Source organism: Leptidea sinapis, chromosome 11 (assembly GCF_905404315.1).
Source record: "Leptidea sinapis chromosome 11, ilLepSina1.1, whole genome shotgun sequence".
Taxonomy (NCBI): Eukaryota; Metazoa; Arthropoda; class Insecta; order Lepidoptera; family Pieridae; genus Leptidea; species Leptidea sinapis.
The window spans coordinates 7380628-7407908 of record NC_066275.1 but is presented as its reverse complement, the minus strand read 5'-3'; the positions used below and the strand labels follow the sequence as shown (position 1 = coordinate 7407908).

The 27281-nt window shown below is 33.6% G+C and overlaps 1 protein-coding gene across 1 annotated transcript; it reads left to right on the top strand.

Moving 5' to 3' along the window:
• Positions 1 to 1808: 1808 nt before the first annotated feature.
• LOC126966739 (trypsin-7-like) lies at positions 1809 to 25395 on the top strand. The gene is made up of 7 exons (XM_050811007.1): positions 1809 to 2000; positions 2748 to 2874; positions 4597 to 4759; positions 19133 to 19338; positions 20483 to 20688; positions 21420 to 21480; positions 23580 to 25395. The coding sequence occupies exons 1-7, from the start codon at positions 1947 to 1949 to the stop codon at positions 23699 to 23701; spliced, it is 939 nt and encodes a 312-aa protein (XP_050666964.1). The 5' UTR covers positions 1809 to 1946; the 3' UTR covers positions 23702 to 25395.
• Positions 25396 to 27281: the final 1886 nt, after the last annotated feature.

Sequence of the window (27281 nt, the reverse complement as noted above, 5' to 3'; positions counted from 1 at the left end):
TCAAGAGATTGATAGCTGCTGTTGTAAAGAGGATTACGTACAACAAGAACATCCGAAAAAGGTTGGGCTCAAATGTTGGTCAGGCTCCACAAACTGATAAAACCCTGGTTACCTCGCAATAAGGGGATGCTGTGTGTAAAGTGGGATTAGATCGGGCAGAACCATTTCAGATCTCTACCAACAACTGAGTAGATTAAAGAAAGAAGTAGAGGAAACGCCCGGAATTGATCAATAGAAAGTGTATGGTCATTAATCACAATAGCGCTAGACCACACACATGCTTAGCTACTCATAGGTTGGCTGGGAGGTATTAATGAATCTGCCATCTGCCTTGGGCTTTCAGGTGTCCACCCTTTTAGATGTCTTCAGAATTCTTTAGTCAGCGGCAGTTTAACATCAAGATAGTGCCAAAACTACTTGTCGTGTTTTTTTGATCAGAACTCCCAAAATTTCAAGTCGTCTTCATAACACAATATTGTGGATATCAAGCACAGACGTCACTCTTAGTCTGCAGTTTGTGAACACATCATTACATCCTACGTCTTTAACTCCATTCATTACAAAAACGACTTTTTCAATTATTATTCTAGTAAGACGACATTCCTTTTCTATTTTTAATCAACATTATAACCGTAGTTTTCATGATCGCCATCAAAGAAGAATATAATAGTACAAATTGCATTGTGTTCTCATTGTATTATGTCTTTCTCGACAAAGTTCAATTCGTACGTGTTGGAAAGTGGCACTTTCGCCTTTTAATGTCACACTTAAAGGATGAAAGGAACGTCGTATCGGCCTCTGTTTGTGTTTATAATTCCACTAAGTATTTATTTACGATGCTCGTCTTGTACGTGCTGTTAATGTAGTGAAATAGGTAAATATTACAATAATAAATAAACAATTTTGATTATTATGAGTGACTTACTTTCTCGGTAATTTAAATATATTTTCAAATTACTTCAAACTTTTATGCACAGAGAATGTAATAAAAACGTAACGAAACGACCTAAAACTTACCACTAAAATTGACCTAAAACTTGTCTGAATTTTATTTCCAATAAAATGGAATATAGTTATAAAACTACACGTTAACTAATACCAATTAAGTCTTTTATCTTTACGAGAAACGAAATCTAAGCGAGATCAACTAAAAATTCGAGACTTTTATCGAAATATATATATGGTAACCCTATATGCACGCTAAAGGTTCCGTATTATATTTTTGAAAAATTCAACATGCATTACTGAAGCCTGCATTAGACAAGACATCTAAAATTTTAAACTTTTAGGCGTATTTTTATATCCGACATCAACGGACGAACAACACTTGACGAACGAAACGGTCTTCTGATGGTTAGATCACTGCTTAGATCCTACTGCAGAGGAATCACAGGAACGTTGCCGGCCTATTTGGTACATTATTATATTTAAAGAAGTTTGTTCATGCTTATACTTATAACCGTAAGAGTTCATTAAGTTAGAATATTTTAAAAACTTACATAAGTAATCAATTTAATCTACATAATCTAAAATATAATATAACTTAAACGTCAACGATAAGCTATTTTTTAATTAATTCCTTTATTCATATATAATATATTATTCATTATCTTCTATTGATTCGTACAAAACCTTTTAAAAGCTATCGTAAAACATCTTTATAAACAACTTAACTTCTTCTTATGTAAACACGATAAATATTGATAATATACACAAAAATAACCGCTAGTTTCTACTTAAAATCCAATATAGACAGACAAGTGGGGTGCGTAGTATCCAAATCACGTCGGGTGTCAATATGGCTGCCGTCCCATCTCAGTGTGTGACCGTTTCTCTGTTTGCGATATCGCGCGACAAGTTCAAAGAAACCGTGCAGTTTGGCGCGGTTTTCTAAATTTGATTTTTTTTCTTTTTTAATTAATTGCATAATTATTGACAACGGCAGGATGGTGAAGTGCCTGGTTATTTTGCTGCTAGCTTTTACTTTCACTAGTGCAGAGGTCAGTGGTCAACACTTTCGTATGTTGTGATATTAATAATTTAATAAGATTGGCAGAAAAAATTGGATAAGAAATTTAATTATTGTTAATTAGTTTGTTATATTTTTATTACTTAAAAACTAAAGTCACTATTGCACATAAAGTAATTTAGACATTTACTTTTTAGACTTGAATTTATTAAGCATTTATTTAATGAAGGTATTAAAAATTATTGTTTATGTATCATTATGTTAAATCTAAATCCTCCCAAAATACGTGTTTCTAAATATCAAAGGCTTAACATTTGGCATTTTGTTTGATATATTCCAGTTTTATTACAAAGCACAAAAAATATGTATGTGTGTGTGTGGATTTTAAATAGATGTTTTCGCTTCGATTTGATTTGCATCTTTATAGAAGTGTGCCTGAATATAAATTTATTTTCCTCACATAAATCTAAACGTCACTATAAGGGACTGAATTGTGGAAAGGAGGAAAAACAGAACTTCTATTATTTTATACTCTAAAACCTCAACGTAAAAGCCTGTTTTATACAAGTTCGTAATTAATGATGATAAAAGAGCAATTGATAAAAGTTCCTAGTCATCAATTTAATGGGTCTTTATGCTTTTAATCTTTAATTAAAGTAAATTAAAGTAAATTTAATAATTTATTATTATTAGAAAACCATTATAGCATTATAAACATATTCTTAGGTAGTTTTATCGTAAAGTTACATTATAAAATAAACGCGTTTGTCTTTTTTAGGATGATATTGCAAAATCTGCTGACCGGGAACAAAGAGGAATTTTCACGAAAAACTTCTTCGGCGGTGTTTGGGGAAATCGTCCACCGCTTTTAGAAGTAAATCAACCTCGAACAACCTGCACATGTAGTAAGAATATTTATAGCTAAGTAGCGGTCACCCGACACGGGACTGTTGCAAATATATTTCTACTTTTTTTAACGCGTGTTGAAAGAGGGATAGATCATTACCATTTCAATGTCTGCATTATGTTAGCAGACAGGCGTATAGTTTGAAAACGATGAAACTTTTCTTACAGTAAGGATTTTTTATGTTTATGTTTTGACATGACGTTACTATGACGTCACAAAAATGGCGGTGCGTACCTATCTCAACGCGCGGGGAAGTATTAAGAAACCATCACTTTCTTGATTATCGATTCTATTGATAATTTCACTCACTTCAAGCAAGCTTCACTTTAGCAAGCCAGTGAAAGTATAGTCCAAATTAAAATGAGCAAGAACAAACAGAATGAATGGTAGATAAACAGAATGAAACAGAAAAGTAGATTTTAAAAATTGATGTTCTGTTCCTGATTTAAACTACTCATATCTAGATTGCCACTGAACTCCAAAACGGCCAAACCAATATTTATAAAATTTGTTATTACAGAGTTTTACATTTGGACCGCTTTTGTTGTTATTTCTGCATTTGGCCTCAAACTGACTGTTTATCAAAAAGTTAAAATACTTCACAATTTACAATTAGGTATTTATTTTATACCTTTACCATAAATTTTTTCAGCAAATTAGGAATGAGTCTATAATGTTTTTCATAATTAAATTTAAATGTTGCGCGTAAATAGTCAGTCACGTGGCATTTTAATTGATGACGTCACATTATATCAAACGACAAAATACTCTACTATATAGTGGGTACTAACCAGGTACTATGGATTCGGAGTTAAAACTATTATCTCTGAAGTGGTGCACCTTAGTATTAGACTGCCTGTAATTAAGAGAATGCTAGAATTGTCTGAATCCAGTGGGAGACTCCTTTGCACAGGAAGCTGGCTCGATTATGGGTACCACGCTAGTGAAATTACTGGGTAAATGAGACTTAACATCTTATGTCTCAAGGTGACAAGCGCAATAATTGTAGTGGCGCTCAGAATTTTGGGTTTTTCAAGAATCCGGCAATGCATTGTAATGGATAGGGCGTATCAATGACCATAAACTGAACATCCTGCTCGTTTCGTCCCTTATTTTCATAAAAAAATCCCCATGTACTCTCCTGAGTATTGTCCTTGTCTGTGGACGGCTCAATCCCCAGGCGTTGCACAAAAATCCGCGTCTTCTACAACATTATCGGGGAAAAACTGCTTCGCCTGATGCCATGCTACGGCGCCCTTCAGACCGAAACACAGTAATGCTTACACATTACTGCTTCACGGCAGAAATAGGCACCGTTGTGGTACCCATAATCTAGCTGGCATACTGTGCAAAGCTTCCCTCCGTTTGTCCTTGCAATCCATAAAAAAACGGGACAAGTACGAAGCGGACTCGCCCACCGAGGGTTCCGTACATATTATTAGCTACTGATACTAAAATACCCTATAAATTTTGATTCCCTTGAGAGTGTCGAAATATAGGTACGTCTTTTGGGACATAAATGATCGAACCTTTGTTACGTTAACTTAGAAGTTTGATTTTTTACAGCTTCAAGAGGCTCCGGACCTAAGTATATCGTTTTAATTTCAACTCGATACCTTCTCGCATTCCCGTAATAAAGGGACTTGACAGACAGACAAATATACTCAGTTTTTTCCTTTTGAGGTAGGGAACCCTAAAAATGTTTAATACGTTATTTCAGAGTGCGGTGAAAGGAATGAAGTGTCTCGTATTGTGGGTGGTACTGAAGTTGCCCCGAACGAATTCCCTTGGATGGCAAAGCTGAACTACTTCAAGAGATTCTACTGCGGAGGGATGCTTATCAACGACAGATATGTAATGACTGCAGCCCATTGCGTAAAGGGGTATGTAAGCAATTTCTTATATTTTTTTTGTAAGTTCCAGTTCTTGGGGGTTAAATGTTTTAGTTTTTTAATTAATAAAAAATTATAATAATTGCTTACTATTCTACTTTTTCTATTTATCTGCTACAAATGTACTTAAATAAGTACTTGCTCTTTATATGCGACAAATAACTTAAATATCGTATATTAGAAATGACATTAAAAATAATTCTAAAGGAATCAATTTTGAGAAAATAAATGCCTTTTATGCCTACAAAAATATGAGTTAGTTATTAAGAATTATCATATTATTTTATAAAATTGTTGGCTACTGTCCCATGAATCCATGTAACTACAACTTATTGAAGACTTCGGCATAATCTATATATATATATATATAGGCTGAGTCTATTAATACGGGTACTGTACGAACAATTTATAATTATTAATACGGTTACCGTACGAACAATTTATAATTATTAATACGGTTACCGTACAAACAATTTATAATTATTAATATTGCTATTCGTCCGGCAACTGGACGAATGAATTTAATTAGTCGTCCGAATATCGGATTAGAGAGAAAAAAGACATCAATGAATGAAATTTGGGTGAAAACTTAGTATCCCGTAGCACGAATTATGAGGTAATAAAATTTTAATTGATAGAGCTTTAGTCTACGATTATAATGCTACCAGTCTAATTACAAGGTAATGCACCGTTCCAGAGAAAAAAGCATTATAACCTCACCACAAATTATGACATTTTTAAGGGTTGGACATTTTTATGGGGAGGAAAGAAAGGGAAACGCCTAGAATTCGTTTCTTTGTTTTAACTGTTCTAACGTAACCTAACCTAAAAATTTTTTATAAATCATTGTGATAGAGATCGAGAGAGCGAAATTTATCCTAGATGGTTTATGGCTACTTATTTTTCGAATTCCAACGTTCCTTCCTTCTAAAATTCGTCCAGCGAAGCAGGCAGGAAAGGCTAGTTTGTTTATAAGGAAGAAGTTAAGTTAGCATTGGAAAGAAAATTTTTATACCAAGTATAATTTGTCTTATTTAAGTTTCACACAATATAAATGGATTTTCGGAATCAGAAATCATTAGTTAACCCTTCTGCTTAAGTTGAATGCGTCTGACTAATTCATAAAATAAAATTGCTATTTCTAATAACAATACTAAGTAACGTATCACTTTTCCAACGCTTTTTATGAGCTTCACCTGTATGTTTGTTTGTAACCGACTCATTTGGGCGCGATTTTGACCCACTTTAAACTTCCAGATTTCGTTCAAACGTAGATTTATCGAGAATAATACGTTAATTTGATAAAATTATTCTATTTTTCAATTTGCAAAATAATATTTATGTTAATTTAATAAATTTTCATCTATCGTCTATAAAGCAAGAATTGATGTTAATTTTAAATTTCAACGATTATCTTTAAGCGATTGATGTAATATTAGGAAATTTTCGAATACCAAAGAAATTTTTTAATTCAACAATGCAAATAATAGTTTAAAAAAAAGTTAAAAAAAAAACACGTTTTTATAAATAAACCAATCTAAAAAGTAGGAAATAATTTCTATTTTTTAGTTCCGTTTTCTATAAAAAGCGTGTTTTTTAGTTGTTTTTAAATAGGTATTATTTATCATTGTTACCTACTATGCTGTCAAGTCAAGTATCAAGTCCTCCGGACGTCGAACTTCTTTAACATTGCAAGGTTTATTTCACAATTCGCAAGATGGATTGATTAGAAATATCAAAAGTAGATTTGGTCTTTTCATTATTATTTTTCTATCGAATGGATAATTTTTTTTTGGTTAAAAACAGTTACGACTATAAACTGAAATGAACCATTTATTATTGATAAACTTGTGATTGTATTTTATTTTTCAGGTGATAGTTGTACAATATGTTTTTTCCTTAACATTCCATTCCGATCAAACTTTCATTGTAGCAGGGTTTTTGTTCCCGTTCGTTCTCTGAGTCATAATTACGTTAAAAAACCGCGTAAAACGGCCTCGCGGAATAATCTACTCGACATAATTTTGCAATTGTATACATTTTATCTCGGAAGATCTATTTTTGATGAGGTTAAACAAATTTACTTATAACTTAAACTTTCCTTGTATCATTACATAATGTATACTGAGGATACATGGGTATAAAACATATTTATATTCTCTTTGGTGGATTGTATTTTATTTTCTATTGCTTATGAAGAGAGTTGAGAATGATTAGGTAAATCGATAGACTAGAGCTAGGAGTTCAATGTCAAATTAATGAAAAATCTTTGACAAAAGCTGCGTCTTAATAGTAGGTACGCTTTTATAAGAAAAGGGGGAAGTTATTAGAGACTATGTTACTGGATTTAAACTAATTAAAAGGAAAATATGGAAGATATTCTTAAGAGAATAAACATTATCTGTATTTGTAAAATAACTGATGATTTTAAGACTGGATTGGATTTGATGAAAGAAAACTACTATAGATGTATGGAATATACATTATTAGAAAAGGAAAATATAATTGATGAAAGATGAAATGAGAAAACTTTATCGGACTTTTTTGTAAAACAAAATACGGAATATAAATACCAAATTAAATGAAAATATTAAAGACAAGGTAGTAAGGCCCCTGGCCTGTTCGCAACATAGAATTGAAAAAAAAAAATGATATGCATTTAAATAATTATAACATTACTGTGTTAGTACAAAATACCTATGGTAAAACCTGAATGTGATTCTAATTAATATCGCGTTGTATCAACAATTGTTTTCTGGTCTTTACATCTATAATTATTATCTGTATAATTATCTAAATTATTATTTGCTGCAATTTATCAAGCAGATGCCCGTGATGTTTAGTTAAAAAAAATGCGTTATAGGTCAACGTAGTATAAATAACAATTTATCTCATAGAGTTTATTTATAATACTCATACGGAGGTAATTTCGACAGTAACACTGTGCGTCTTCTTTCTTATATAAAAACCAATCGTGAGCGAGAGTATCTATGGATGTGATATGAATGTGAATGGCAAGAGATCTCTTGGGACTCCTCTCAGTATGGGGATACCACAAGGTTCCATTCACGGACCGTTCCTCTTCCTTATCTATACAAATGATCTTCCTAATCTTATAGAGAAAAAACATAAGGTAGTATAATTGTTTGCGGACGACACTTCACTGATTTTCAAAGTGAAAAGAAACCAAACTATGTATGACGAAGTGAACGATATTCTTTCTGACATCGTGTACTGGTTTAGCGCTAATAACCTATTTTTAAATAGCAAGAAAACGAAATATATAAAATTTACCGTACCAAATGTCAAAAATGTGGAAGCAAGTGTTTTGTTAAACGGAGAGGTGATAAAACCGGTGGAATCTGCTATATTTCTTGGCATTACTCTGGATTAACATCTTGACTGTTGCTTCTCAATATATTTTTGATAATGTAATGTATGTTCATAGGCACATAAGTGAATTTGCTAGAAACTGTTATAACCATAATGTTCACACACATAAGCTTATAATGCCTACTACTCGGCTGGGTCGAATTAGTAAGTCTTTTGTGGGGCGATGTATATGCTTTTACAACAAGATCCCAGAAAATTTTCAAAACAAAGGTTAGTATTACGTTATTCAAAAGAATTGTTAAAAACGGTTGTGTGGTAAAGGTTACTATAACATAAATGACTTTCTTAATGATACCACAGATTGGGAATAGAGAGCGACCGCCCTCAGGCTATTAAATAATAAGTTAAATTGTACATTATTACCTTACTTTGTACATTATTACTTTGTAAACATATTTTTTGATGAAAAAAATAAGCCCGCTGAGTTTGTCGCGCCCATTCTTCTCAGGCCTGAGGCATTCATTTTAGAATGGGTGGTACTTTTTTTTGATTTTCTTTTAAGTGATGTCACATCCTATTTTGAATAAAAATATTTGAATTTGAATGCTTTGATAATTTATTCATCTAGATATATATAGTACTAGTGGACCCAACAGACGTTGTCCTGTACACACGTCTTAAATTTGCAGAATCTGTCCAGCCGTTAAGAGGAGTTCTTATTTATATGGACGGAGAGAATTATATTATATGGACGGAATTGAGAATCTAAACCAATCTCAAATTCACTGAAACAAACAAAAAAATCATCAAAATCGGTCCAGCCGTTTAGGAGGTACTTTAATTGTGAATCTAAACCATTCTCGAATCCACCAACACACACCAATCTCAAATTCACTGGAACACACAAAAATATCATCAAAATCGGTCCAGCCGTTTAGGAGGTAGTTCAATTGTGAATCTAAACCATCCTCGAATCCCCTTGAACTCACACAAAAAATTTCATCCAAATCGGTCCAGACGTCTAGGAGGAGTTCAGTGACATACACACGCACACAAGAATTATATATATAAAGATATAGATAGAAATATCCTTTTGCTGTTAGACAACCGATGAAAAAGGCCAGGTTTATTACTTTAGTATGCGTGACAAACTACGTTATACACTCGCGATTTGTATGTCACTTTGTGTTTGTGTGCGTGCATTGCTCAAAATAGACGTTAACCTTCAACCTCAATTTTTTTCGACGTTTTCACAATAAATGATCTTAAGTTGAATGCTTTTTATACATACCCATTCTAGGATGACGACAGTGCAACCAAAAATTGTACTGAATTAAAACAATTCTTATATTTAAAATACTATGACTACATAAAATTAAAACTATCATTACGTGGAAGCGTACCAAGAATACTGGCAGCATTTCCGCGTTGGATAGCTGATCCGTTGATCGAAATAGCTGCCAGCTTGGGTTGCCAGTAGCCTTATTGAGGCGCGAAGATAGTATTTTTACATTCTCCCTGCCTCTCGGCCCCACAGGCCGAGTGTCTCGAAACCAAACGACACATAGATGTATGACACACTGAGACCGACATATTTGTGACGCTTGCTGTCTTCGGCAGTCGAAGCAGCAGCACCAGTACCAACTGACGTAACTTGGACATGAGAAGGAGCCAGGGTGTCGACTCAAGTCACGTCAATTACCAGCGCCCTTCCCCGTGCCCAAGCCACCAGCGTCATTCCATCAGGACTCTTGCCATCGCGGCGGGTACTACCATTCGGCACTAAAACAGCTGGAATAGAGCGGCAAATGCCCTGCGGATGACTTCATTAATGCAGCCTGCCGATTTTAGGCAGGATAACCCGTGACGCCTAAAAGCATCTACCTGTACTGAATTATATGATAAACAACATTCGGTATTTTGTTTTTGTTTTCGTATCGATACCGTCCTCGACGAAAATCTTCGTTCTTTGTTTTTGATGTTTATTTGTTGAAAGAAACCCGTTGATGAGTAATCAACTTGGGCGTTTGTAAAATGAATCGTAAACCTCAACAACAAAGAGTACATTTATCGGAAGAACCAGTCCGTAAAAACTTGATGACATAAAACTAATTAAGCCCAAATATGTAATAAAAATCCTTATTTCTCTTTTTTAATTATAACCTTATAAGGTAGATTTTTATTAGGGCCAACTTTTTGTCGTGAGATAATATTGTGTTTCTCACAGAGGTTTTTGTAAAAAAAAAACAAAAAGCATTTAAATCAGTAATGTGTAAACATTATTGAGTTTCGGTCTGAAGGGCGCCGTAGCTGGTGAAATTACTGGGCAAATGAGACTCATCGCAAATATATTATGCATAAGTAGGCGTAGGCGATTTATCCGAGTAGATTTCGGAATATTCCGAAATACCAATAAACGTAACTTTTTGTTTGTTAACCGATTGGAATGAAGCAAATGCAGAGCGAAAACGTATACTTTGTTTACAAAGGTAGATACGAATATAATATATTTTGAACAAATATTCATTATACTTGTATATATTTGTATATGTAATATATTGAATATAGTTAGTCAGCCGTATAGCGGGCAATAATTTAGTGAATTAAGTAAATATTTAATTAAAAAATTCGATTAGTTCATCGTATACACATTAGAAGGGTAAGTAGCTATAATAAAATTGAATTTAGCATTCCCATTGAATTATGGCTTAAGATTTCTTTAAGGCGACATTAAATGCCGGCGACCTTGAGCGATGTGAGTTCACGGCTCCTAGGTTACAAAGCCAATATTTTCAAAATTCTTGCGTCGAAAATGTAACATTTTAACAGGTGCAAACAGTTTAATTGCTTACAATCCTCATTATTGATTACTAATCTGAATAAATGTGCCTACACAAAAAAATTAAAAGCTATAAGAACAACTTTTATGAGAGTAGTATACTAAACAAATGCAGCGTTCCGAGAAAAACTTGTTTAACTGCAAAGAAAACTGGTAGTTCATAATAGCTCTGGAGTATTAACTTTAACAAACAGCAAGCATTAGCAACCTACAAGTAAGACTTAAGGGTATGTGTAACAGGATAAAGTAGTGTTCATAGCCCCAAATGTTATATTTTCACCACAAAACTTGTCTAAAACCACCTTGTTTGTGTTTTTTGTTTACCCTTCGCTTTAAACGCTTAGGAATCAAATGAGTGATACTTGGTCAGTATCTCATTGAAAAATAAACCAATAATTTTCTCGTCAGCTCTTCACGCTTCTTCTTCTTCTACTCGTGCCTCTCCGACTAGCGAGGGTTGGCAGTAAGCTTTGTAATTCTAACTTTTTGTGCTTGGCGAGGCGAAATAGTTCTGCCCCACTCGCGATTCCTGTCAACTCTCGAATGTTCCGCAGCCGAGACTTTTTTCTGCGAGTTACGCCTCATCTTCCGGAAACTTTTCTCATCATGATGAGTTGTAGAATTTCGCAGAACGCCAAATAAATAATAATATTAAACATATAATATTTTATTTATGAAAAAAATATAACCGTAAACATCAATTCTAAGCCAATAAGTGTATTGACATAATATGATGCGTCAATCATTATTGTAACGGTCCTCACATGGAATTATTTTCGCTGTATCATTTAAAGACCAGAAAATATGAAAGAGCTTTTGGAGTATTTACAGAGTGCTTCAAAGCGTAGTATATGAAGCTTCAGTTAAATTTATTCTTGTCAAAATTATCTAGTCACTGCAAAATATTTGTTTAAACTTATTTTTTTATACCTACACTCATTTTTTAGACATTTAAGTTGCGTGACAAACCAACCTGTTCTATATACATACCATTAACCAAAAATTTTTGGGTTTTTCAATAATATTGAGCGGCACTGCATTGTTATGGGCAGGGCGTATCAATTACCATCAGCTGAACGTTCTGCTCGTCTCGTTCCTTATTTTCATAAAAGTAAGTAAAGTTTAATCGCTTAGATTAAGGATTGGTGCTCCGCTGCGCTCCAACTAAATACCGCGTAGACGCAAAGTGCGGCAATTAATACTACTAGTAAAACTTTGTATAAATAATAAATACTACAAGATATAAGAAAGACACTGGTATCACAAATATCATCTGTAATAATATTGTATTTTTTTTTAATTTCAATGTAAAATAACACGAAGCGTATGTTACAAAATTTAAAAGATGCCACTGAGTGTTTAGATGCCACGCTCACAAGCATCTAATAGTTGACGTAATGAAGAAGCCATTGTTCTTAGTAGGTAGTGCGGTAACTAGTTGAAGCGCAGCGGAGACCAATAAGCACGCAAGAAATCTGAGCGGAAAATAATTATTTGAATTTCCAAGTCGAAAAAGTCCAAATAATGTTGAGTATAGTTAAATATCTATTAGGGAATGTAGGCCTCGTGCAATTAAAAGAAAATTAAGGCTAATAAATCAATTATGATTCACAATAAACCAGAACACATTACCTACGCGTGTATTGTTTTAGTTTCTGGGACAACTGTGTATTAAAAGTCATTGGGTAAATTTATTTGTTTTTTTTTTCAAGAAATATGAAAAAGGCATGTACACTTTTTTACAGGGATGAGAACGCTCCTGTGATTCCTCTGGTGTTAAAAGAGAATGTAGGCAGCGGTGATCACTTAACATCAGGTGACCCGCATAATCGTTTGTCCTCTCTTCCATAAAAAAGTACAGGTCTTACTAACTTGCTTACCTTAATCTAATATTTCTTAAGCACTTCACTATTTCATCACCAAAACTTCAACAATTTTATAAAAAAGTGTTTGTGTACATATGTATGCACGCAAGAAGTTATACTTCTTTGTCCGAACAAAGCAAAAATTCTTAAAATTATTTATTCCTCGTGCTATTCCACGTTTCTAGAAAGAACAATATTGTAAAAATCTTGCAACGATGGCTTTGACAATTAATTATTAAATAACGAATACGGCTGTAAGGGCTTGAATCCTTTGCCTATCCTAATAATGGACGAAGAAACCAAAAAAAAAAAGAATGTCACAAACGTCAGAAAATTTTAGGTTACGAACTTCACCCTGTTACTTTTGTATTACAGTGAAGCGCGCGCATCCTAAAATTTCACTGTCATAATTTTTTCATAACGCGCCTGAAGAAGTATAACTTAAAAGTAGATAATTTGGTAGTAAAACCCATATTAAATTAAACCAATGCTCACCCGCCATTTATTTTACATAGACAAATAAAATTTTCTTAAATCCTGACATAAAATAATATAAGTAATTACAATTCGCAATTTTGTACATTATCAAAAAGAGTTTAAGTAAACAATCGCCAAGAATTAATTCTTACATTGGAATTATAAATTGAAATTATAACATAAATAGTTAATTAATTTAATAACTTGTTATTAGCTTATGACCTTCATAGTTATTGAAGATTCCTTTTTTTTTCAATTCAATCTCTAATGTATCGAATGTCAAACTAAAACGGCTACGTCCAATATGCAGATGAAATCATAAATCATAAGAAATACGGGTCCGATAACCTAAAAATCGCAAACAAGCCCAAATTGATTTCTGAGTCCGAATTTGTGAATTCCAATAATATTAGTACGTTCACCTTCAAACCGGCTATGAGTCTGCTCTAGGGCTGCCAAGTTTTTTTAGACCGAATATTATAGTATTTTTGGATTCAGTACACAAATAAATATATATATATATATATATATATATATATATATATATATATATATATATACAGGGAATAAGTTTAAAAAAATAATCATTTCTATGAATATTTTTTACTGCTTTGTGCTTTCTTTATTTTTATATTTCTTACTATTATTAGGTAGGTACTATCTTATTTTAAGTTACAGAAAACTTAACTCAGCTTTTATTAAGCTGATACTGTATTCTTTGTTGACTCTGTATGCCGATAAAATATAGTAGTTTCGCCAACTACCTTATATTTTTAAAATAATTGTAGGTAGACACATAAATTCAAGATTATTTAAGAATAAGCTATATAGTTGGCTATACGCTTATAATTTTTATAGTGTTAAGGAATTCATGGATAAGAAATTCTGATATTAATTGTATTAAGTTATATATTTGCATGCTAGGAATAGTGCTAGCAAAACATATTTTAAGCTCATTATTATAATATTTTAACACCATTGTATACTATGTTTTTTTCAAATAAATATATTATTATTATTAAATAGTAGGATTACTATATTATATAGTAGGGTTGGCAACCCTAGTCGGCTCTGAACTACAAGTTCATTATCCTTTTATAAAAATAATGTCCACATCGAACAACGTTTGTAGAACATTTTCGAGCGATTTTTGCGTGTTTTAATCATAATTATTATTCCATTACCACGTCATCTATCAACGCTTTAATACCGAAGTCATATTTTGTATTGTATAAATTTGCTGTGATTGTATTCTTAGGCATATAACTGTATACCGTTAAATAGTTATATGAAATAGTTTCATCTCTATTTAATTAACAATATTCTGTATATAATATATTCTCTATCTTTTTTTTATTTTCATTATTGACACTTTTACACAAATTATCTTGCCCCAAACTAGACATAGCCTGTACTATGGGTACAAGACAACGATATATTTAATACAATATACTTACTTAATGATACATAATACATATAAACATCCATGACTCGGAAATAAACGTCCATATTCATCATATAAATGATTGCACCTACCGGGATTCGAACCCGGTATCTCTAAATTGGTAGTCAGGGTCACTAACCATTCGGCTATATGGGTCTTCAAATCGTATCGTATCTTATTGGACTAATTTTATTGTTTTGTAATAACAACAGTTACATTCGTATATATAAATTACATTGTATGTATTTGTAAGAGGAGGTGAAGATACAACCAATAATCTATCATGTGATTTAATAGATCAATCAAAAGTAATAATATGTATTTACTCCTATTTTCACAAATAGTACTTAATTTAAATGAAACAGTAAAACAATACTTGCTGCCAGAAAAATAATTACCTTTTATGATAATCAGAATGTTTTATGTATATAAAAAAATAAAGTATAATTAAAATGTACGGCAAAACAGAACCAAAAAGAAATGTGCGAAAGTATCTAAAGGGTTTACTGAAGAGTTTTTTATATCTTCCACCATATACCACCATATTTCTTTCTCCTTTCTAATCGCTAACGAGCATAATTTGATGGAACTGAATTACAACGGTAAGAAAATACATTAATATTGGAATACGTTAAATCCTATAAATATTTAAGGAAGCTTAGGCTTAGAATTAATACAGAGGAAATAATCAAAACAGAGTATTAATACTGACACAATTGTAATATTATCCAACTCATAATTGGACGTAGTTAAACAGAAAGGACTCAAACCACACAAAGGATTCAAACCACACAAAGACACTTTTGAGTTATAGGGATTTGAAGTTTCAGCTCTAAATAATCTTCCATATAAATATCCAACAATACAGTTTCTGTGTACATTTTATAAATAGGATTTTCACTATATGTCAGATTCGTCCTTCAGGAGTACGTTGGCATACTTAAGTCTATTTTGACCAAAGTGTGATTTGAGTCCTTTCTGCTTAACTACGTCCAATTGCAACTCACATATTATTGCGATTTTTGTCCTGTTCCGGGCGAGTTTTGTTTTGCAAACAAAATGTTGCCTCGCGGTAAAGTAAGTTAAAGAAGATATTACGCATAAAACAAAAGAGTGTATTGAATACAGTAAGTGAAAGCGTAAATAAGGTGACATTAATAGTGCTCTACTTCGCCTTTACCGAAATATCCAGCCACTTTCGCTCAATAATATAATATGCATATATTTTTTTATGAAAATAATCGACGAGATGAGCAGGACGTTCAGATGATGGTAATTGATACGCCGTGCCATTACTATGCAGGACCGCTCAGGATTCTTGAAAAACACCAAACTTTCTGAGTGGCACTACAACTGCGCTCGTCACCTTAAGACATAAGATGTTAAGTCTCATTTGCCCAGTAATATTACTAGCTACGGCGCCCTTCAGACTGAGACACAGTAATGCTTACAATACTGCTTCACGGCAGAAATAGGCGCCGTTGTGGTACCCATAATCTAGCCGGCATCCTGTGCAAAGGAGCCTCTTCAGAAACTGGTATGTGATAGCATAATGAGACAAAAACGTTTTAATAAAGTTCAGGCACGTAGGTTGTTTGTATGTACATAATAATTACAGTAACAGTGCCGTTAATAACATGTGGCAAGCCACAAGGCCTAAAATGTCACTTAAAGTACAATATGCCATTTGCTGTGCTTTCCAATTTTATTGTAGTTGTATTACGAGGATTTCTAATATAATGTATATATGCGTATTGTTATTATTAATCGTAAAACATAAAATTAATGTATTCCGCAGTTATAGGAGAAAGTTATAATTAAAATGTTGGGCCCTATCCTGAACATTTGAATATCTGAATTTTTATTTCACCACACCAATGATGTTATATCTTATCAATTAAAATAACTTATCATGTCATGAAAATGATATTTTGACGAGTGTATTTAGTATTTCAAATTGGGATTTTTCTATCACAAACAAAAGTAATATTTTTTGTTTTATTATTTATTCAAAGTTCGTTAATGTTATGAACAAATTCATAAAACCGAGGATCACTCGCTAAATATTATGGGTGAATCCATACAAATTTTTAAATATAAGCTGATATAATACTATGATCCATATAGCCCAGTGGTGAGTGATCCTGTCTTCTGAGCTAGAGGTCCCAGGTTCGAATCGCGGTAGATGCAAACATTTTGTATGTATAATGCGGGTGTTTGTTTCCGAGTCAGGAATGTTTATATGTAATATATTATGTTTATTAAAGTAATTATATTGTATTTAATATATCGTTGTCTTGCAACTCATAGCACAGGCTATGTCTAGTTTGGGGCATGATAATTTGTTTAAATATGTCAGTAGGTATTATAAAAAAGTTTGTGAGTAATATGTAATCAATCAAATCACGCACTCAAGAAGACTTCCTTGGCGTAACAAAACGAAATCCTCATTTTTTATGCCTCGTGTTATTTTACTGTTGTAGAAAGAACAATATTGTAATAAATATGTTATAATTATTAATAATAATAATAGATATTGCGGTGTTTCCAGGACGATACGACATAGTTACTTTCAAAAAAGGCGAGTAGGTACTCCTTCCTTAAATGCCGGCAACGCCTGTGATTCCTCTGGTATTGGTTGCAACAGAATGTGGGCGGTGGTGATGACTTAACACCAGATAACCCCCATGCTCGTTTGTCCTCCTTTTCCATAAAAAAAGAAATTATTACATACAATGAAAATGTTAATTTAGTCTGAAGTATGATACAAATGGTCTAGTTGACCAGCTAATGTCAGGGTGTCGGTGTGCGCGCGCATCTTAAGGGTTTATTTAGTACATGCCAGTGACCTTGCTCTTACAACGAGGGGCTGGGTTGACCAGGGAGTACAAGTCGTATTTTAAGTTTAAAATAATTATTAATAAATAATAATTGATTATTAAAAAAATTAAGACTAACAGCCGGTGTAATTTTCTTTATTAATTTCACGGACGAGTAAAAAAAGAAGGACTCCGCGCCGTGATATTAACATGTGAAGCACCTTTATGCTAGTGTGTGTGCGGTTACGGGGGATACCAGTTAGACAATCTTTTCTCCCTTAATAATCATATATGGCCACAAATACTTTTATAGTATTATTTTTACACTTTATCACAACGCACGACGGCATTTTTAAAATATTATATTGTGACGCAAACTGATCTGTCACAGACGATGGCAAATCTGATAATGGCGGCCGATCGGCTTGTTTTAGTGTAAGTGTGTGCGTGGGGCTATGTATTTACACATTTACCGGCTTGTTTTTGTGCTTCTCTGTTATGTAAGGTGACACGGAGTCCTTATTTATTTGCTCGTACGTGATTAATTTATGTTATTTGGAGTTATATTACCCGAACGTTCAGGTATAAACTGGAAATTCCGAGGTCGATTAATGATTTTTTTGTTACAGCATGTGATTTCAAAATATAAGAAATACAACAACCATCCTACGTATCATATTATAAACTCTAAAATCTTTTTTAGAACTGCTTGTTATCATAATCTATAGAAAAATCATTGCCGCTGTAAATCTAGTAGTAACATGAGCTGTAATTAATTGTTTAAAAAAGTGTTCCCTACCAAAATTGAAATAATATCGTTAGCAATACTTTGCTGTTTAAAAGGGCAAGGCATCACATTTATTATGTACTTCTTATTAAGGCTTGGAAACCGAATCAAAACTCGGGCTAGTTAATTAATGACAGGAGCTTTATATTCGGTTTTGTTCTATTTTTAATATCGTTTTTACGGGTTTTGGCTTTGAATAGACCGGTTCTAAACGGTTTTCCCAACTATGTATTACTGAGTCATTTGCTAGAGTCGTCTCAATTTCATTGAGATTTCCTCGCCACTTGACTACACAAGTCAACCGCAGGGTCTACTATTTGGTGAGCGGACCAAAGCCAAGAAAGATCTTCTATCTCTGTCACTCACCTCGCCACACCATAGACTTACTAACGTATAGACAACCAAAGAGTGCAAGAAGGAAGAAATGGAAAGCTAATCTATTGTTAATATAACAGATTTTGATGGACGGAAGTCGTTAAAAGCCAGGGACGATTGAAATAAGTTCCTTATTACTTTAAATACATACATAAAATAGGTCAGACCGTCTATACTCTAGTATATTCTAAGTCTATGTACCCCAAATTCAAATTAAAATTCGAATATTTTTATTCATAAGGTTATTAGGATCACTTATTGAACGTCAATAACTACCGCCCATTCAAAATAGAGTACCTCAAACCTGAGAAGAACCTTACTTAGTGGAGTGGAATGGAATACATTTACAAATTTGGCCTAAGCAAAATCGGATTGAGCAATTTAATAGTACTTTTTTGTTATAATTTACTTTTATTTCTTTGTAGGTTCATGTGGTTCATGATCAAAGTGACATTTGGCGAGCACAACCGCTGCAACACGACAGTCCGCCCGGAGACAAGATTCATTATCAGAGTAATAGCACAGAACTTCAGTCTTACCAATTTCGACAATGATATAGCCCTGTTACGACTCAATGAGAAAGTATCGCTATCTGCTACCATTAAGCCAATATGCCTGCCTTCGGATCCTCGTAAGTTATTATTGTGTATTAAACGTATAAATATTACCGGGCAAACCTATTATAGGACAATGTAGTTTTTCCTCGGCCAAATCAGTTCAATCTAGTTTAACTAGTTTCTCCTAGACTAAATCTAGGCTGATCTAGTTGAGCCTACTATAAATAGGTACACTTCAGGCTAAACTGGTTTGGCCTAGTCTAAATAAGTTAAACTAAACGAGTTTGTACAAAGGCCGACAGGGGAAACAAGTTTACCCAGTCGGCTTATCCTATGTCATAAAGGTTGAACTGATTTGGTCTAGAAAAACTAGTTTGCCCTAAAATCGGGTTGGGTCGGTAACATACCCATGGGTAATAAGTTGACACCCGCCCTGAATTCTCTTTGTCCCGGTCTTCATCCATATTATTGTAAATGATGCAATATCGTGACAAACGATTTCCTGTCTCTGTCGAATGTCTGATCTTATTTAACTAACACATATGTTAATATATCTGGACGATCAAATCACTTCCTAGCGGTTATAATATTCAAAATAAATCACAAGTTAAAGCCACACATACTATCATAGATAGGTTGTTTGTTTAAAATATGGCCGAGGGAAGCAATGGAAGTATTCCTCATGCTCTTCAACTTATGGTGGCTAAACGATTCCGTCATCGCGAACCCTGGTTGTTATGAACTGTATTGTAACATTTTTGAAGTTACACTTCTTTAGGTGCGTTATGAAAAAATAATCAGAGTGAAATTATAAGATGCGCGCGCATCACTGTGACACAAAAATAGCAGAGTGAAGATGGTTCCTAAAATTTTCTGACGTTTGCGTCATTCGTTTTTTTTTTTTTGTTTCTTCGTCCATTATTAGGCAAAGGGTTCAAGCCCATACAGCCGTATTCATTATTTAATAATTAATTGTCAAAGCCATCTTTAAGATTTTTACAAAATTGTTCTTTCTTCAAACGTACATTAGCAAGAGGAATAAATCATTTTAATGATTTTTGCTTCCTTAGGCCAAAGAAATTTAAGTTCTTGCGTGCATACATAAGTACACAAACACTTTTTTTCTGTAATCTATTGCTTCGGGAAACACTGTCTGAGAAAAGGTGAAAGAATATATACAATTTTCTGTTATAATAAAACATATTCTTAACATTACAGGTAACTTATACGTCGGAGTCAAAGCTGTTGCCTCAGGATGGGGAACTCTGACTGAAGAGGGGAAGGTATCCTGTACTCTTCAAGAGGTAGAGGTGCCAGTTATCAGCAACAAGGAGTGTCAAAATACCAAGTATACGTCCTCGATGATTACGGAGAACATGTTGTGTGCTGGATACCCCAAGTCTGGGCAGAAGGACTCTTGTCAGGTAATATGGATTTTTTGATAATAATATACATCTTTTGGCGTGTTAGGGACTTTTTTTATGACAGCAAGAACTAGACGAGCAGGACGTTCAGCTTATGGTAATTGATACGTCCTGCCCATTACAATGCAGTGCCGCTCAGGATTCTTGAAAAATTCCTAAACAATAAAACGTAAAATATTTTTTTAAGGATTTTTGTTTTATTACACCAAAGATGAAAATTTTTGCGAGTGAACAATGACGTCATAGTGCATAACAACAAACAAACAACCGAAGAGGATTGGTTGGAAATTGATATTATTTATCACCATTCGCCATTCTTTTACCGCCTGAAACGGCGTAGATTACGAATAAGATAGAAATAATTTAGACTACTTTCATGTTATGAATAATTGGGATTCCGCGTAAAAATGGTAAACTGGTACCTTCTTGTTTTTTATATTTAGTACATACTTAATGAGCATATTTATTTTGTATCTTTACGATATTTTTTTTTCCAATTTGTTGAAATTAATCACTCAAAATGATATAAAAAAGGCCGGCAACGCTCTTGTGATTCCTCTGGTGTTGCAACAGAATGTGGGCGGCGGAGATCACTTAACACCAGGTGACCTGTAGGCTCGTTTGTCCTCCTATTCCATAAAAAAAAAATTGCATTATTATGTACTAAATAGTATTTGTTTGAAAAAACTATAATAAGATCCTTGTATTAATAATGATTTATGATTTTTCAGGGTGACAGTGGCGGTCCTCTAATAACTGAGAGGAAGTTTGACAAGCGGTACGAGATAATTGGTAAGATTCAGTTTATCTATGATAGAATGTAACATAAAATAGTGATAATGTACAAGACACCCCGATGCTTCCGCGTACCTCTGCGTTGCATGGGTTGACCCCATGGTTCGTCCGGACTGATACTGGGTGCACCAGAAAAGAGATAAGAGCAATACTCCAAGTATTCTTCTTCTTCTAGTTTCTTCGAAGCCAATTTGGCTATGTCTTGCTACTTGAATCATAATGATATTCTTCTTTTTCGTCGGATTACTCTTGACAGAGCAGTCGTGGTCACGTCGAACGACGAACGATTCTACACCAGTTATCCCTGGCTGTTGCTTCTCTGGCACATGTGTTGAGGGGAGTATTGGTTAGGGCTTTGATCTGGTCTGTCCAGCGCATAGGAGAGCGTCCTCTTGACCTACTGCCGTTGACCCTTCCCTGAACAACAAGTCTCTCTATGGCATGCTCTCCACGTCGCGTGATATGTCCGAAGTATCTGAGGATACGGGCTCTGACTATAGATGAAAGCCTTTCTTTCACCTTGAGCTCTTCAAGTATCGAGACGTTTGTGCGGCGTTGTGTCCAAGATACCCGTAGCATTCGTCTCCAACACCACATTTCTAGTGCGTCAATCCTTTGTCTCTCTCGTTCTTTGACTGTCCATGTTTCGGCACCATATAGTAGTATGGGAAACACTAGAGATCTTACTAACTGAACTTTAGTAGCTTTGGTGATATTCCAGGAATATCACCCTAATGATATAGTCAAAGTCAAATAAACTTTATTCAATCAGGCTTTAACAAAGCACCATTGAATAGTCACTATAAATATTTCTATAAATTACTGATTTTGAACATACAAGAAACTCAACGGCCACTCATTTCAATCAAATAGAGTATTTTACAATGGCTGTAATATACATAACTGATTAGTTTGTAAGGTCTGCATCTAATATTGCGTTTTAAATATCAAATATTCTATAAAAGGTATTAAAGAATAAACTGTATAAATATAAATTATCGCATATTGGATTGAATTCTTTATTTGTGTGCTTGATGCTTCGTGAACATGATGGTCGCGATTACTGTCATAATTAGCAATCGCATCAAATAAATTATAAATACAATGATTTATTAACTATAGCAGGCCGATCGTATAGCACCACAAGCAACACCCGTTGACGAGTTAATGCATGGACCGGTCATCGTTCCCTTCGCACATATTTGAGACATACATCACTTAAGCCGGAAAATGCGTTATTTAGGATTATAGTTGAGAAAACATCTCAATTTATAATGTACGATCTAGCATATGTCCTTCTCTTTTATGCACAGTTTCATGACTGTATTGTAAAACCGTTCATAGACAGATAGACAGAAATTAAAACAACAATAATATATTGATTATCGGTCTTAGATAAAGCGATCAATAACAATAAGATAACAACAGCATATACCATTTTATAAGAATGTTCTGAAAGTATTAGTTTTATTTTTAAATCATGTTCAAAACCTTAGATCATTTATGCGTCTAGATAAACTTTGACTGCTGTGAAAATGTCGAAAACAAATTGAGGTCGACGATTAACCTCTATTTTGAGCAATGCACGCACACTAACACAAAGTGGACACACCAAAGTACACGCACACAAGTCTAACAGCAAGAGGCTCTATCTAGATTTTCTAGTATAAATTATCTGAGGTCAAAAGTAGTTAATTACTGTGGCGGAGTGACGATGCGGTTTTATTTAACCCCTATAGCCCAGTGGTTAGTGACCCTGCCTACTGAGGTCTGAGGTAGAGGTCCTGGGTTCGAATCCCTGTAGGTGCAATCATTAATATGATGAATATGAATGTTTGTCAGGGATGTTTATATGTATTTATGTATGTTTGAGTAAGTATATTGTATTAAATATATCGTTGTCTTGTATCCATAGTTCAGGCTATGCCTAGTTTGGGGAAAGATGATTTGTGTTAGTGTGTCAATATTATTATTATTTATTATCCGAACATTTTAGGATTTTAACGGCTTGTCTCATTTATTCGTCTTTCAATTAAACCCGACCAAAACGGGGTGGGACTTAAATGTATAATAAACAGTGATTTTTTTTATTTCAGGTGTTGTATCATGGGGCAACGGCTGTGCCCGTGTCGGATACCCCGGTGTATACACCAGAGTAACAAACTTTTTGAACTGGATTAAAGAAAATACTAAAGATGCCTGCTATTGCTCAGAATAGACAATATACATCAAATCCGATCTGTACCGTAGTGATCCACGAATAACTTTCTGTACATTTATATATTTATATTTAATTATAACTTAGATAAAAATTATGGAATCGTTAACATTTCTAGATTTAGAATACTGTGTTGTTCTATTAAAATGAAGCTTAAGGTCAGTGTCTTGTAAGAAATTCTAATTCAAATGAATAGGCACGTAATAGTAATATTTACCGAAGCTGTATTCCTTGTTACTCCTGGTAATTAGACAAGTAATTTTACAACAAGAATAATAATTTTAACACATTTTTATTCATTTCTATTACACCATAATAGTACTGTTTAGAGCACTAACTATAGATATGGCACAAAAAACAAACTAGTTGGAAATGTTACACTGGTTGTTTCGCTTGCACGCGTTCGTCACTGTCAGCCTTAACACTCTGATTAACAAGCATTGGTTTATTTGAAGAAATTCAGATGAGATCTGAACGTACTAAGTCGTGCGATGAAATCCTATGTCTTGTTCGTACGAGCGATTGACAATTAGGACGCTGCGATATGAACGGCCCTAAATTTTATTAATCCGTTATCGTCTTTTAACCTTTAGCAGCTACAATTACAATGTTAATATCAATTAAACTTATAATTTTTATATATAAATGATACTTAACAATAATGTGATATTTAAAATTATTAAGTCTTATTTAAAGAACATATTATAATAAATATTATATTTATTTTGGTAAGCTGATTTAGGCAGACAATATTTAGGCCATATAAATTTCAGAACGACTTTTATGACGTTTCGTGCGCTAATGACTATAAAGAATTTACCTCCTCGTCCATAGTAATTCATCAAGTCTTGGAGAGAGTAGTCCATTTGTTTTGTATATTGGTATTGAGGGGCAAGCGTGCCGAAACTGTGGCAATCGTATAACGTATGCAGATAGGAAAGATATATGCGAATCTATTTCTATTCTGGGAGGCGATTTTGCAATTTCGTGCGCTTGAATACCAAGACGAGGGTCAACATTAGCTATGTCAGCCGGTAGCTTTTGTTTCAATAAAAAGAGTATTTATTTTTGAGTTTATGCAAAAATCCTCGGCCAATCGAGCGCTCGGGACTGAATAATCGCCTCCCTGCCCATCATTTATTTTTTCGTACCGCTTTTCATTGTTTTTTTGGCAAACAATTCTGGTCAGTTTACAATAAATAAGCAAACCTTTGTGATAGTCTCTTGGAATCAATATAGCCCTCTGCACTCTTTCATTAAATTTTATTATTTTTTGTGAGAGTTTAGAGAGAGAGAGAGCAGCTGGTTTTTTACACTCTTACCCGTTCGTCCCCTCTTATATAAATAAGAAAACAGCTTGTATTAACGACAGCGAACTAAAAGAAGCGAAACCGCTTCGTGACTACAAATTACAATCTCAAAGGAATCCCTAACATTTTGACTTGGTACATAATAAATACTAAAATGACATGTAGATAATATTTTGTAGACATAATTTGTTCAAACCTTATCATATCATACGTATTACCTGTCCTAATTATCTGACTTAATATGTAGAGTAAGTATGTATTTTTATTAATATTTCGGTTATAATTATTATTTATTACTTGAATGATAAATGAGTTTACGTACTTTGCCATAATAAATAAGTTAGAATGTATTTACATTGATATTAATAAAAGAGAAGATCTCAATTTTTGTTTTATTTACATATTATTTACACATTACTTTAAATTTTGAACTTGTATCTAAACCATGAAATAAAAATAAGTATTATGGAGGGCAGAGACAAGGAGTATCGTCTGATAAGGGAGAAAAGTGTCCAGCTTATGAAGTAAATAACACTTCAAAAAGGTTTCACAGTGAATATAGCACTTGTAAACGAATTGAAGTTTGCTGAATTTAAAAAAATTATATGATAGTCGACTAAAGTAGCTAAATAGCGAAAACTTTAACAACTTACGTTGTACAAAATAATGTAGTAAATATAACCTTATAGAGTTCATTTGAGAAAACGTTTAGCTAGAGTGATTAGTATTGTTTTATATTTGGCGCTTCTTGTACACAAAAAGTGACAAATAATTCTTAAAAATTCATTAATTTATGATACTTAATCCAATATGATGGTGAATATATATGTTAGGGGCAACGTGATTAACTGGGTTTTATTAATAAGGACCGGCTATTATAAATATTCTATGATAATGGCAGGGAAATCGTAATTAAAGTTATTGTAGAACTATGTGTGAAGAAGTCAAAATTATACACGGCAAACCCCGTCATAGCCAAACACAAGGTTCAGTAGAAAGAGCAAATCAGGATATAGAAAAGATGGTATTTACATGGTTGGAGACGAATGGAATCACAAAATGGTCGGAAGGGTTAAGATTCGTACAGTTCATGAAAAATAGAGCTTACCACTCCGGCATCCTTCGCAGTTCTTACGAAGCTATGATTGGCTTCAAACCCAAATTAGGTTTAAAATCAGTCTTGCCATCATTTAACGGGTTAACAGAGATAGTAAGTGAAGATGACCTTGAGGCAATGTTAAAAGGGGGTGATTCCGGTGAAGGTCAAAACGTAATTGTGAACAGAGCGTATGATGCCGTAAATAGAAGACAGGAAGACAGCGATAACATAGATAAAAACTCAGCCACTGTTACTAGTTCTATTACTGTTACGATTGAACCTGAACCCCGTTTCAAACTGGAACAACAATCTGCCAATATTCAACTAGATAATCAGCAACCTACTGTGGACATAATAAATGAAAACCCTCGACTAGACGTTCAACAGACTTTTTCTGAACTGGAACAACATTCTGCCGATAGTCTACCAGAAAATCAACAACCCACAGTGAATGTCGACATAATAAATGAAAACCCGCGAGCAGCCGATCAACAGCCTTCTGCCCATATGAGTAATGAAAAGGAAAATTCTGATAATGAAAAGACTGCATCTTTACTCAACGCAAAATCAAACGAAATTCAGAAGGGTCGTAAAGCAGCTAAAGTATCCCTTGATAAGCAAGCCGAAAAAATTTTGGCGCGTTCAAATGCAAAATTTCCTATTGCAGAAATAGACCAAAGCGTTCTTGTAAGGATACCAGATGTAGATCGGGCCAAGACGGATAGTCGTAATATACTTGCTGTTATTATATCTGTCGAAAAAGGATAACTTTACATACTTGGAACTAAACACGGTATTTTAAACCAACTGTACTCCAGAAATCAGTTAAATGTGTGTAAAGAAAAGTTCATTTCGATCGACGATGTTCCAAAAGCTTATATTACTCTTCAAGAATGAGCTCTAAGAGACTCTCATTTTGAGGAACAAGGCTTCCAGCACTGTAACTGTAGTGGTGACTGCAATTCAAAACGTTGTAAATGCAAGAAATCAAACATTCTTTGCAATTCCAAATGTCACAAAAGCTCAACTTGCAAGAATAAATAATTCTAAACTTAATAACTGTCTTGCACAGTCCTTAATTATTAGATATTTTTGTTGATTTTTCTCAATTTACTAATTTTTAAACTATTGTTCCTAACTAATATTTTTGTCAAAATAAAAGTAGGTAACT